The sequence below is a fragment of the Notechis scutatus genome, chromosome 4 (assembly GCF_049901735.1).
Source record: "Notechis scutatus isolate UNSWTSFEM ecotype Mainland chromosome 4, rNotScu1.2, whole genome shotgun sequence".
Lineage (NCBI taxonomy): Eukaryota > Metazoa > Chordata > Lepidosauria > Squamata > Elapidae > Notechis > Notechis scutatus.
The window spans coordinates 144,882,276-144,895,226 of NC_142012.1; the positions used below are offsets into that span (position 1 = coordinate 144,882,276).

A 12,951-nucleotide genomic window follows, 5' to 3' on the forward strand; every position below is an offset into this window, starting at 1 on the left:
AAGATCCATGTTTTCATAACTATTCTAATCAAGATCAAAATGAGACATCTAGATCGTGGGGAAGATTCATTCCAGAGGGCAGGTGGTTCGACAGAGAAAGTGTGCTTCCAGTGTCCCAATAGGTAACATTTTTTAATTGAAGTAACCTGGAGACTGCCAACCCTACGAGACTGAATAGGTCAGGCAGATGCTACAGTATTGGAGACAGGCAGTCCCTCAAGTCACCTTTTACCAGGTAAGGCTTTATTGTAGGTAATGACCAACACCTTGAATTGCAGTAAAAGCAAACTGGCAACCAATGTAGCTTATGAAGGAGAGATGTTACGTGGGCATACTGAGGCATGCCCATCACTGCCCATGTTGCTGCATTGGGAATCGGGCTGAAGATTCTGGGCAGTCTTGAAAGGACAACCCATGGAGACTAGTTGTTGTAGTAGTTGAGGTATGTGGTGATCAGGGCATGAGTGATTGTCTGAAGGGCCTCTCAATCTAGAAAAGAATGTACTAGGCACACCAGTTGGTATGTTTTTTTTAATTTGTGAAGCTTCTTCTCTGGTAATATTGAACTGCAAACCAGGGCATACAAAACCTTCGCCAGACCAATTCTTGAATACAGCTTATCTGCCTGGAATCCACACTGTATAACGGATATTAATACAATTGAATGAGTCCAGAAGTATTTCATGAGAAGAGTACTCAATTCCTCATCTCACAATAGAATACCTTATGCCACCAGGCTTGAAATTTTGGACCTAGACAACTTAGAACTATGCCGCCTACAGTCTGACCTAAGCTTAATACACAAAATTGTCTGCTACAACATCCTATCTGTCAATGACTATTTCAGCTTCAACTGCAATAATACATGGGCAAACAATAGATACAAATTCACAGTAAATTGATCCAAACTCGACTGCAGAAAATACGACTTGAGCAACAGAGTGGTCAACGCCTGGAACTCACTACCTGACTCTGTTGTTACATCCCCAAAACTTTAACCTTAAACTGTCTACTGTGGACTTCACTCCATTCCTAAGAGGGGGCGTGTAAGGGGGGCATGTAAGAGGGCGTGCATAAGCGCACCAGCGTGCCTACCATCCCTGTCCTACTGTTCCCATTTATTCGTACTCATTTATTATGTATATACCAATACCTGTTTATATTTATATGTTTATATGTTATGTTCATACTTATACTTGTTTTCTCATACATGCTTGACAAACTAAACTAAATAAATAAAATATGTAGGAACTGCGAGTGCAGCAATACGCCCTGGTTGGGTTAATGATTTCTAAAGTAGCTTCGAAACAAGTTTACATTTGAGCTGTGCAGATGAAGAAAGAAGCATATCTCAGTATCCATTCTTTAAAGATGCCACGCAAGTATATTGTGGCTTGTTTAAGGCCTTCCTGAAGTCTTTAGGGCATGCATGCATGTTTGGTGAAACAACATGGTACAGTCTCTTGCATATCCATAGGCATGCTTAGAAGATTTTAGAAAGGCAGTCAAACAGAGACAGTCTAAATGTTATCGCCCCCCCATCTGTCAGATATTTTTACTCTTTAGGTGATGATGTACACATCACTACCTCACTACTTTTTATAATGCAAAACTCTCGAGAAGCAACATAAAAAATGAGGAAAGACTTCATGCTAACAGCTTTTTCTTTCTTCCAAGTAAGGGTGGATTTTATTCAGGATGGCTACTGGCCAAAGTTGAATATAGATGTATTGAAAAGGAAAGTGTGAAAAATCTTTTTAAAGGGTTCTTATGTAATATCTATATATTATCTATCTATATGTAGTGATTATATACATATATATACATATATACACACACACACACACACACACACATAATCACACTACCTATTAGTGATATTCATTTGAGAGAAGTGAACTACAGTACAGGGACATGAATCTGTAAGTGTATAGGAGGCAATACGATACAATTCAAGCCACTTTTGCACAAAGTTTTCTTGGGTTGCCTATGGTGCATTGGGTGCATAGATACTGTCTAAAATGTCATTAATGCACAACAGCATTTCCTGCCTGAAAATGCAGAGATGATCTGAGAAAGTTTGAGAAGATGTGCCTGTTTCCATGCTGTAAGTGTGGGGGGGTGCTTCCTTCAGACCAATGTATCTTGAATATTTTGTGCCACTGTAATATGAACAACATGTATTACTCCTCAGATAAGACAGATCAAGAAAGAGGAATATTTAGGACCACAATTGAGCCCAAAATTTCTGTTGTTAAGTGAGACATTTGTTAAGTGAGTTTTTTCCCATTTTATGACCTTTCTTGCCACAGTTGTTAAGTGAATCACTGCAGTTGATAAATCAGTGACGCAGTTGTTAAGTGGCTTCCCTGTTGATTTTGCTTGTCAAAAGGTTGTAAAAGATGATCACGTGATCTTGGGGATGCTACTAAGATCGTAAGTGTGAAAAATGGTCATAAACGGTCACTTTTACCAGTGTCATTGTAATTTGGAATGGTCACTAAATAAACTGTTGTAAATCAAGGACTATCTGTTAACAGGGACATTGTCCTAATCCCACTCATAGTCTTATCCCATTATTTTCGTGGGCAAGATCTGAAGAAAATCTAATAGGCCTTGTGATCAAATTTGTGGCTGTGTACAGCACTGTAACCTAATTCATCTAAATGTATTCAGTATTTCTCTACAGATTTTCTCCATCAACGTGAAAGATGCTAGTAATGGATGAAGGCTGGGTTAGCATCATATGCACTCCATTTCTCTTGACTAAGTTGAATATATTGGCTTCTGAAGTAGGCTGTTATCTATTAGCATCTGTTGCATAATTCTACCTTTTTCCTGATTTAGAGATTGTCCGAGCAATGACATATGTGATTGACCGGGGGATGACAATGTATTGGGGGACTTCGCGCTGGAGTGCCATGGAGATTATGGTAATTTAGCTTTCTAGGAATGAACAATAATCAATTAATTCACATTTAATTAAACATCAAGAATAGTCTGGCATGAAACAGCAGTGCTTCTATGGTCTGACTTTTTTGGGCCATGTACATGATGTTGCCATCAAATATTTTCCTCTTGTATTTTCATTGTAGGAAAACATCAAAATATACAAACATTAGTACCTACATCTCCTATGTTATCACTTTTGAATAAATTGTAGAAACATTGGAATTGGACCAAATGTTGACTCGTTCTACAATTCTTCCTCTGTTCCCCAAAGCCAGAAGAATGACCAGCAGGGCATCTGCTTATAGGGATTAATAATGCATCAGTGAGATGCACGATCAACTTGACATAGACCTAAATTTTCATCGTGCATTCTTCTTCCTTCATTTGTATGTTCCTATAATTATTTTGTAATTCAAGAGCTGTTTCATACACGGTTAGCCAGCAACTGAAGCTACACTTGCTTTTTAAAATGTAGCTTTTTAATTTATCATTTCCATAGTGCATTCATGGCAGCTACTGTATATAATTGTCCATATAATGTGCTTTTGTCCTTAATGCGCACAAATTTTTGCAAATGTTGTTTTGTCACCCATGAGAGAATGCTATCTGCAGTTTTTTTTTTACAATTTTTTAAAAACCCTATCAGATCATTCAGAGCAGTGCTTTTTTCATTGTTCAAAATATTTTTAATGTATTCACCAAGTAAATCGAGTGTCAGATCTTTAATAAATATGCCTGAACAAGGAATGAAAAACAGTGGCTTTTATTGATGTATGATTTTATGCCTGAGGAATTTTCCCTTCTAATGTATTTTTCTTTTGCTGCTGATTCTCAACAGGAAGCATATTCAGTAGCAAGACAGTTTAATATGATCCCACCAGTATGTGAACAAGCAGAATATCACCTTTTCCAAAGAGACAAAGTTGAGGTTCAGTTGCCGGAATTATACCACAAGATAGGTAATGTACCAAGGCAGCCACTTTCATAAAAGAATGAGAAATTAATCCTTTTTATGTCCAAAGTGTATACTCAGAGACAGTGCTTGTCCCCTACTGTTTAATCATTATCACAGGTATATAAATCTTTGCCTAGAAAAATTATCCCTACACACAGAAGGAACTGACAGCACTTCTTCACGATTGCCGCAGCTTTTTTCTATCATATATCAAAACTACAGGTGTTCATTTTCTCACCCCTTAAAGGGCTAAGATTAGAATTTTTTTAATCCCGCCTGTATTACTTTTATAAATAACTCAAACCTAATGTTCCTTCCTCCTCCTATTTTCCCCACAGTAACAAGACTATGAACTGAATTGGCTGAGAAAGAGTGATTGAGGGTATAAGTTCGTTCACCGCTTGGGTGTAGGATGAGGGTGAAGGTTCGTTCTCCGAGCTTGTGGGTTGGTTTCTGAATGTTTTGTTACCAGGCAAGGTAACATCTTCAGTGGAGTTTAGAGGATGTCAGTGTCAGTGTTCTTCTGTTTATAAGGGCTTCAGGTGTGGGTTTGTCAAGTGAAGGTCTTGTGATGGGTGAACTGTGAGTCATGGTTCCCCACATGGGATTGGGGCTTGCATCAAAGTGGGATAAAACCATATTCATTTTATATATTTTGCATTACTTTGCCTAACCTCTTTCCTGATTGAACATTTTCTAAGTCTCAAAGTGCTGTAACTGTTCTTAGATAAATTGGGGGGTTGGCCTTTTATTGTTTGGGTTTTTTTTAATGGTTTGTTAATTTTAATGTTTCTTCACGCATTGGTTATTTTGTAGGAGTTGGAGCAATGACATGGTCTCCACTTGCTTGTGGGATTATCTCAGGAAAATATGCCAGTGGAGTCCCTGATGGATCAAGGGCATCCTTGAAGGTATTTGTCCCAAAGCTACCTGGGCAACCTGCCTCACAAGAGCTTCACCTGAGTCCCTAACTACTTTTGCCCCAGAACCATGTTTTCTACTTACTATAAACAAATATATAACAATATATATCCTGGTCTCTAGAAAAAACCTCAGCTTTCCCATTGTCTCTTATTTCATCTCTTGGTTTCTTTTCCCATCAAATTTCACATATGAAAACTGAATCTGTTCCTTACATTGTTTTTATATTCTGACAAGATGCCTTCTCTTTGAACTTTTAAGTTTCATCCTTATATTTTGATCTAGTAATCATGATCTCTCCATAATCTGAATCAGAAAATGTCCTGGTTGGCTGGATTTCACTTCTCCGCCTTCTATTTATTAATATATAGCTAGGTTTATTTCAATACGGTTCATTTGGTGATGTCCATTTGAAGAGTTTATATCTATGTTGCTTGAAGCAAGAGTCAGCAATAAACAGATTTTCTTTGCAAAACTCTGCCCATCTCACCTGTATTATTGCATTTATTCAGTCAATCAGTCAATCTATAATATTTATTCAGTCAATGACCAGCAAAATTTATTCAATAAGACTCTGACTGTATTTCCAGGATCTTTTGCGAGTTTTTGCATTCTAAACATCCATTCATGGCACTGTGTTGTTTCTAGATGTTGCGGTTTAACATTTTGCTTTTTCCAATAGAATTTCTCAGGCTCTTCAATCACTGCATCACATTAAATGCATGTATCAGTCTAAGATTAATGTCGACGGGTAGCCATTTAATTCTACTAGATAACATCCTATCATTTATTGGATTATAGCTGAGCTCATACGTCGCAGTATTTTTTAAAAAATATTATTGCCACTCCATTTTTTCACATTTGTCTCATGTCTGAATCATCTAATCAATTGATATAAAGTGGCTTATTTCAGGCCATTCACCCATTCATAGAATATTCCAACTCAATATACTTCATCCCTGTTTTCGTTTTTGCTTTTTTAAAAATTCTCTCATCCAACTATGTGTATTTTTACAAGTACTTATGTGTAATTGTAAACAAAGAACTCCTGTTTTAGAACTGGCACTATCAGTGACCAGATTCTTCTGGCTTTAGTCTGACCACATCAGCACTTTGAGTTGTGAAAGTTCAACATTTCCCCCAAGTAAAGACATGCCTTTGAACCTGGAAATCTTGTCAGTTGACATACAGACTTGTCTAGATATTTTGCCCATGTCTAGACAATTTTCTTGGCAACAATGTAAAAAATGTAAAAATTGCTATTTTAAAGGATGACCCAATGCATGACAGTTATTGTGGTATATTCAAAAGCAGTCTTTACAGCTTCCCAGCTTGTTGTTTAAGTCAGATAGGCTGCTCCACACAAGAGATTAATAGAAAAATGGTTTTGTTGTGCTTAGCTCAGATTAAGTGTGTGAATTAAATATATTGGGTTAAATGCAACGTAGAAGTAAACTTACCTCTCATCCTCCAACCATTCTTGTTAGAACAATTTTATTCATGATTGCTAGTCATTGTATGCTTATAATAGTGACTAAAATTGTGGAAACCTTTTGAGAAAAGTGTATTTTTGAGGTTTGATGGCTAATAACCAGGGGTGGAATTCTACCGGTTCAGACCGGTTCTATAGAACCGGTTGTTATGATTCTGCGCAGTTCGGAGAAATGGCAAATCGTGCCCTGGCTGGCCCCGCCCCCTCCACCTTCCCCTCCCGTCCCTACCCAGTCAGTTCTTATCGCGCATGCGTGACATTGCGCGCATGCCCAACATCACTGACCACATTTCCCCCTCCCAGTCACTCCTTAAGGTACTTCTTTTCCCCCCCTCCCGACGATCAGCTGTTCCAATGATCAGCTGTGCCAGGTTCCCCCTCGCTGTCTTACTGCTTCACCCAGGAGGTGCCCCTGAGGCCCAGGAGGCAGCCCCTGTGCTCCATTTTTTGCCTTCCTGGGCCTCAGGGAAACCTCCTAGGAGCAAAAACACCCCCCAGGAGGCTTCCCTGAGGCCCAGGAGGCCCAAAAATGGAGCCCAGGGGGTGCTGGGCTCCAGGGAAGCCTCCTGGGAGCAAAAATGCCCCCCAGGAGGCTTCCCTGAGGCCCAGAAGGCAAAAACTGGGGGGCTGGGTTTGTAAAAAAAGAAGCCACACCCACCCAGCCACATGGCCACACTCATCTAGCCATGCCCACTTAGCCACACCCACAGAACCAGTTGTTAAAAATTTTGAATCCCACCCCTGCTAATAACACCGCTTTTTTTTAGAGTAGTACCATGAAATTATATATCAATGGAAAGATAATTTAATCAAGAATATAATGCAACAGTTTGTTCAATTATCTGTATTCTATGAAAAGGTATAGCCAAATAATCAGAAAAAGGAAGCACAACTTGCTTAGATTGATATCAGGTAGCTTTCCTTCATCCGATTGTAGCCAATGAGCGTGAGTATTTAGAGAGCCAATCAGGTGTCATCTTGTTTTGGCAATGAGCCCATCAGATCACATTAGGATTCAGTTATTGTTGTCATGAATTGAAGCTGAGAGGAGGGCATTTGTCTGTGTTATGTGATCGCTATCAAGTTGGTTGGATTTTTTGTGTTCTTTTCATTTAGTGAGCTTGTAAAACATAATAACATTAAAGTAATGGTGCAAAGAGTTGACTGTTCGCCCAGAAAGAGATGTAAAATAGTATTATTAAGTGAAGAAGGCTACAGTTATAAAGAAATTAGAAGAAAAATTGGTGGAAACTTAACCAAAGGTAGCATTTCTAAGTTTTTGAAGAGGTATAAGGAGACTCAGTCACTACAAAACCACACTGGTAAAGGCAGGAAAAGGTGCACAACAGCAAGTGGTAGAAGAATTAAGAGACTGTGCCTACGTGACAGAAGAAAATCATCTGGGTGTATACAAGATGCAATGCAATGCGAAGTTGAGGGCAAGGACTGTTTGGCGCAGACTGCAGGAATTTGGCATAAAATCTAGAATTCCACAAAAAAAGTCACATTTATCTCTCAAACAAAGATTGAAAAGACTAAACTGGGCTAAAACCCATGTTATCTAGACAGAGGAACAATGGGACAGTGTTATTTGGAGTGATGAGACCAAGAACTCTCTGTTTTGTAGTGATGGCATAAAATACATAAAGAGACATTTCTCCAAAAGATTTCCACAATTTTGGCCATTAGTGTAATATAACTTCCTTTAGTAATGATATCAGTGAAAAATCAAACTATGATTAAAACATCTGAGTCTTTCTGAATGTAGAACTACAGTTTTCAGCAACCCCCACCATTAGCCAAATTGGTTAAAGCTATTGGGAATTTCCTTCAACATCTGGAAGATCATAAATTTCCTATTTTTGTTCTGTACAATAGCAACATGCTCACAAACATGCAAACTTTGCTTAATAATAACTATTGTTCTTTTTCTGTGTGAGTGTAAATCAAGACTGATTGGTAAATGCATTGATTCAGTATGTTGAAAGAGCCAGAAAGTGACTTCATTCAGTAACCTCTGTGGAAATATAGTATATATACATACCTTTTCTGATAAAGCTTGTGTATGTATAGTACATACAGTACATTTTCTGATAAAACTTTGAAATAACAGGGATGAGCAAAACGAAGGTGAGAGATTAAGGGCTGATATAAACCAGGCTTCTCCAATGTGGTGCCCCTTATATGTGCTGAACCTCATTATATATAATTCTCAGCTGGTGTGGCAACTAGGTAGAAATTCTGGGAGTTGAAATTCAGACGTGGGCTTAAATTGTTTTTTATTGTGTTTTGATTTGCTAGTGCTATCAATGGCTAAAGGAGAAAATTGTGAATGAGGAAGGAAGAATGCAACAATCAAAGCTGAAAGAACTTTTCCCAATTGCTGAACGCCTTGGATGTACACTACCTCAGCTAGCAGTCGGTAAGGGATTTGGGGGTTCGCCCCCCACCCCATTCCCAGTTCCTAATTTTTTTTTATCTCTGTGCTCAGTGATACTTAGCTGACATTATGAGCTTGTTCTCATGTACCGTGTTAATCCAACAATACGGCCTCCCCCAATAGGAAGTCCCAGCATGTTTTATAGGCATAAAATCAAATTAAGTCCCTCCCCCCCCATTAAGGCCTATATTAAACATGCGAAATGGGGGGGAATGGCTGGGGGGGCTTGACGTTAGGAAGTACTTTTGTTGCATACCCGCATATGGTGCTGCCTGCGTTGACTTCGGCGTTGGTGGGGCACTTCGTATTGGGACACCTTCCGCCACCATTGCTTTCCCTTCTCCCCATGCTGCTGGCGTTTGGCGCAGCCACGCACAGCCAGCCAGGGCTCCTCCCTGCAACCGGAGCCCAGCGGAGACACTCGGCTTCAGGCGCGCCTGTCGCCGCCTTCCCTTCAACTTCGAAGGCAAAGCCAATTCTTTTAAAAACGACGCCCTACTTCCGGTACGACAAAGCCTCCCCTGCCCGAGAGGGCAGCCCGTGGGGAGGTGAATCTCCCGGGGCCACAGCGCAGGATCAGCCCACCCCGGGAGAAGTGCCCAGCCGCCATCCCTGCCTGGCGCCGGGCAGAGCGGGCAGACCTACGCCTGGGACGCTCAGTGCAGCTGACAGGCGGGCCCTCCTGCCTGGCAGCGGAGCTCTCGCCAAGGCAGTGAGCGCCTCCCCGTCGGGCCTCCGCTCATCCTGCCAGGGCCGCACTAGAGCCATGCGGGCTGGGCAGAGCCAGGAAAGCGAGCTGCGGGTGCACGCCTGCCTGCCAAGCGAAAGAGCCGGGACAACCCAAGCTTGGCTTCCATCCCAAGTCCCTCCATCCCGAACCCAAAGGGGCCACTGGGAGAGGCTGCCCGAGGCAGTGATTGTGCCCATCCATCCGCGGACAGGGAGGCGAGGGGACGGCAGTGCTGCTTCCCTGGCCAGCGGATCCGGCGGAGAGAGCCCGAAGCCACCTGTCCTTTCCAACCCTCGCCTAGCCCGTCCCCATCCCCACGCATCTCCAAATGTGGCAGCAGTTCCAAACGCTGCAGCGGCACGAGCATTGGGCAAAGGTGCTCACTTGGCGGGGCTCAGCTCAGAGGAGAATGAGGCGCAGGCCGTCGCCATGCCTCCCTGTCCACAGATGGGTGGGCGCTATCACTGCCTCAGGCGGCCTCTCCCGGTGGCCCCTTCAGGTTCGGGCTGGAGGCACTTGGGAAGGAAGCCAAGCGTGGGTCGGCCTGGCTCTTTCACTTGGCAGGCACACCCATGGCTCACTTTCCCAGCTCTGCCCAGCCCGCACAGCTCTGGCACGGCCCTGGCAGGATGACTGGAAGGCCCAGCAGGGAGGCACTCGCTGCCTTGGCAAAAGCTCCACCGTCGGGCAGGAGGGCTCGCCTGTCAGCTGCGCTGGGCGCCCCAGGTGAAGCTCTTCACGCTCTGCCTGGCACCAGCAGGGATGGTGGCTGGGTGCTTCTCCTGGGGTGGGCCAATCCTGCGCTGTGGCCCCAGGAGATTCGCCTCCCCATGTGGGGTTGGGCTGCCCTCTCGGGCAGGGGAGGCTTTGTCGTACCAGTAGTAGGATGTCGTTTTTAAAAGAATTGGTTTTACCTTCGAAGGCGAAGGGAAGGCGGCGACAGGAGTGCCTGAAGCCGAGTGTCTCCGCCGGGCTCCGGTTGTAGGGAGCCCTGGCTGGCTGCACGTGGCTGCGCCAAACACCACGGCGTTGCTCTAAACGCCGCAGCAGCATGGGGAGAAGGGAAAGCAACGGTGGCAGAAGGTCTCCCAATACGAAGTGCCTTACCAACACCGAGGTTAACATCCAAGCCGTCGCCGCCCGCCCGCCCGAGGATGCAAGGGGGGGAATTAAGTCACCCCCCAAAAGACAGCCTAGCCATTTTTTCGGGGGTCCAAAAAAAAAAAAAAAGGCCCGGCCTTATTTTGTGAGAAACACAGTAGGACAAGCTGTCATTGATATCTTGCAGAATTTTCCCGTGATGTCATCAATTTATTTATGTAGGCATTTATTCACTTATGTAAACATGTTCATGCTGTCCTCGTTGTAGGATGAGATGCAGGGGGTGGGAAATGACAGCTTGGGCTTTGTAATCCCAATTACAAAGTGTACATATTTTGTACATATTTAAGTTACTAATGTTATATGTATATATGATAGAACAAATATTTCTGAAGTAGGAAGAATACTTCGGCTGGGTGTAGCTATAGTTATAAGACAAATCATAATCCATCATCATAATTGAAAAGACACTCTCCATTCAAGAGAAAATGGAAAATGGCTCATCAAACACAGTGCTAACAACTTGCCATTTCTTCATTAAAAGTCAGATTTAACAGTGCTAAGCATTGCTCATGAAAAACAGGAAAATTTAAATTAATCATGATTTCAATCCCATTAATTGAGGTGGTGTCCTTTAAGCCTGAATCCAATTGATTTAAATATACTTTTGGTGTTACAATAATTTAATAGCCACTTGTTAAATCCAAGTATGAATTTCAGCCATTATTGAAACGAACTGTAATAAGTATATTCTGATGGTTACAGAACTAGGGAGACCTAGGTTCAAGTCCACCCCAGCCAAAGGTGTTAGATCATAATTGCAAATAAAACCCTAGTCACAAAATTTAAAAAGAAAGCAGCAGAAGCAAACTAAGGAAGTAAACGATGCTTCACCTGATAAATGAAAGCAGAATCCAACTAAATCTTCCAGGTTATAGAATCTTGCTAATTAAATGCTACCACAGAAAAAGCTGCTTTATTATTTATGTTCATATGATATGGCCCTAAGATTCTATTAATAAGCATCTCCTTATTTAGATAGATCCACAAATGTACACTACCTTTGATAGATATTTGCATGAAATTGCAATGTTCATGAATGTTCATGAAATACAGAACTGCATGAAAGTGACAAGTTATGTCATTTACATATGAGCAAAGACACAAAGTGCATGATTAATTAATTCCTACAAAAAGTAAATAATATTCACAATTTACATTCATTCTTACAAAGAAGAGATTTCATTTTTTTTAAATAATAGCAGTATAGTCCTTATACTATATAAGTTTTGCAGCTTACCAGAAACATTTATTATTTGGGTATTTTTATATACTGCTTTTGTTTTTTAACATATTATTGAGTTCATTCTTAATGCTTTTACGAACTTATTGAAATGATAGGGAACTGACCTGTGGAAAGACTGAAATTTTGAAAGGCAGTTGAGAAGTGTTTCACTAAAATAATAATGGTGTGGGGAAAGGCCTTCTAATTTCCAGAATTAAGTCTTCCAATTTAATGTTACCTTTGCTGACTCCAAAATGCTGTACCAAATACATGCTCTATGTCAACTAAAAAATACTCCTTTGGTCTTTTTAGTTGCCAGCAGAAAGGGAGTGGGGGGGAAGCAGTGCATTCCTTAAATGCATCAGATAATCACCTTGGCAGCTCAAAGCTGTTGGTGCGCAAGAATATTACTGGAGAGCATGATTGATGACTCTTGGCTATGGATGTGTCCCATTGGAGAATATACATCCAGGAGGTGGGGGAAAGACCAGGGTCAAGGAGGAAATGATGTATTTTAGCGTCGGCTGCACCCAGCTAACGCCAACATGGCCACTCCTAATAAATCTTTTTTTTTTTTTACTCTGAGAGATGCGGCTAGAGACTTATGGTTTGAATGGGGGTGGATTTGTTGGAGCACTGACACTCTATTGTGTATTTCCCATGTTCCCAGCATGGTGTCTTCGCAATGAAGGTGTGAGTTCTGTTCTCCTTGGATCATCCAATGCTGAGCAACTGATAGAAAATCTTGGTGCCATACAGGCAAGTACAAAGGCTTTCTTTGGGATTAGTTGTTGTTGTTCAGTCACTAAGTCATGTCTGACTCTCTGTGATCCTCATGGACCATGCCTGCCCCCCATTCTCCATTGCCTTGCAGAGTTTGCCCAAATTCATGTTAATTGAGTCAATGACATTATCTAACCATCTCATCTTCTGTTATCCCCGTCTCCTTTTGCCTTCAATCTTTCTCAACATCAGGGCCATTTCCAATGAGTCCTCTCTACTCATTTGGTAGCCAAAGTATTTGCGCTTCAAATTCTGTTGGATTGAACAAATGACCATCATATGGAGATTAAAG

The 12,951-nt window shown here is 41.6% G+C and overlaps 1 protein-coding gene across 1 annotated transcript in view; it reads left to right on the forward strand.

Annotated features, from left to right (window-relative positions):
* Positions 1-12,951, forward strand: part of KCNAB1 (potassium voltage-gated channel subfamily A regulatory beta subunit 1) — a 149,210-nt gene that overhangs the window by 131,429 nt on the left and 4,830 nt on the right. The window contains exons 9-13 of the mRNA XM_026665460.2: positions 2,848-2,933; positions 3,791-3,911; positions 4,724-4,818; positions 8,622-8,742; positions 12,547-12,635. Coding sequence (XP_026521245.1) covers positions 2,848-2,933; positions 3,791-3,911; positions 4,724-4,818; positions 8,622-8,742; positions 12,547-12,635 — 512 coding nt within the window. The remainder of the gene's footprint in view (positions 1-2,847; positions 2,934-3,790; positions 3,912-4,723; positions 4,819-8,621; positions 8,743-12,546; positions 12,636-12,951) is intronic.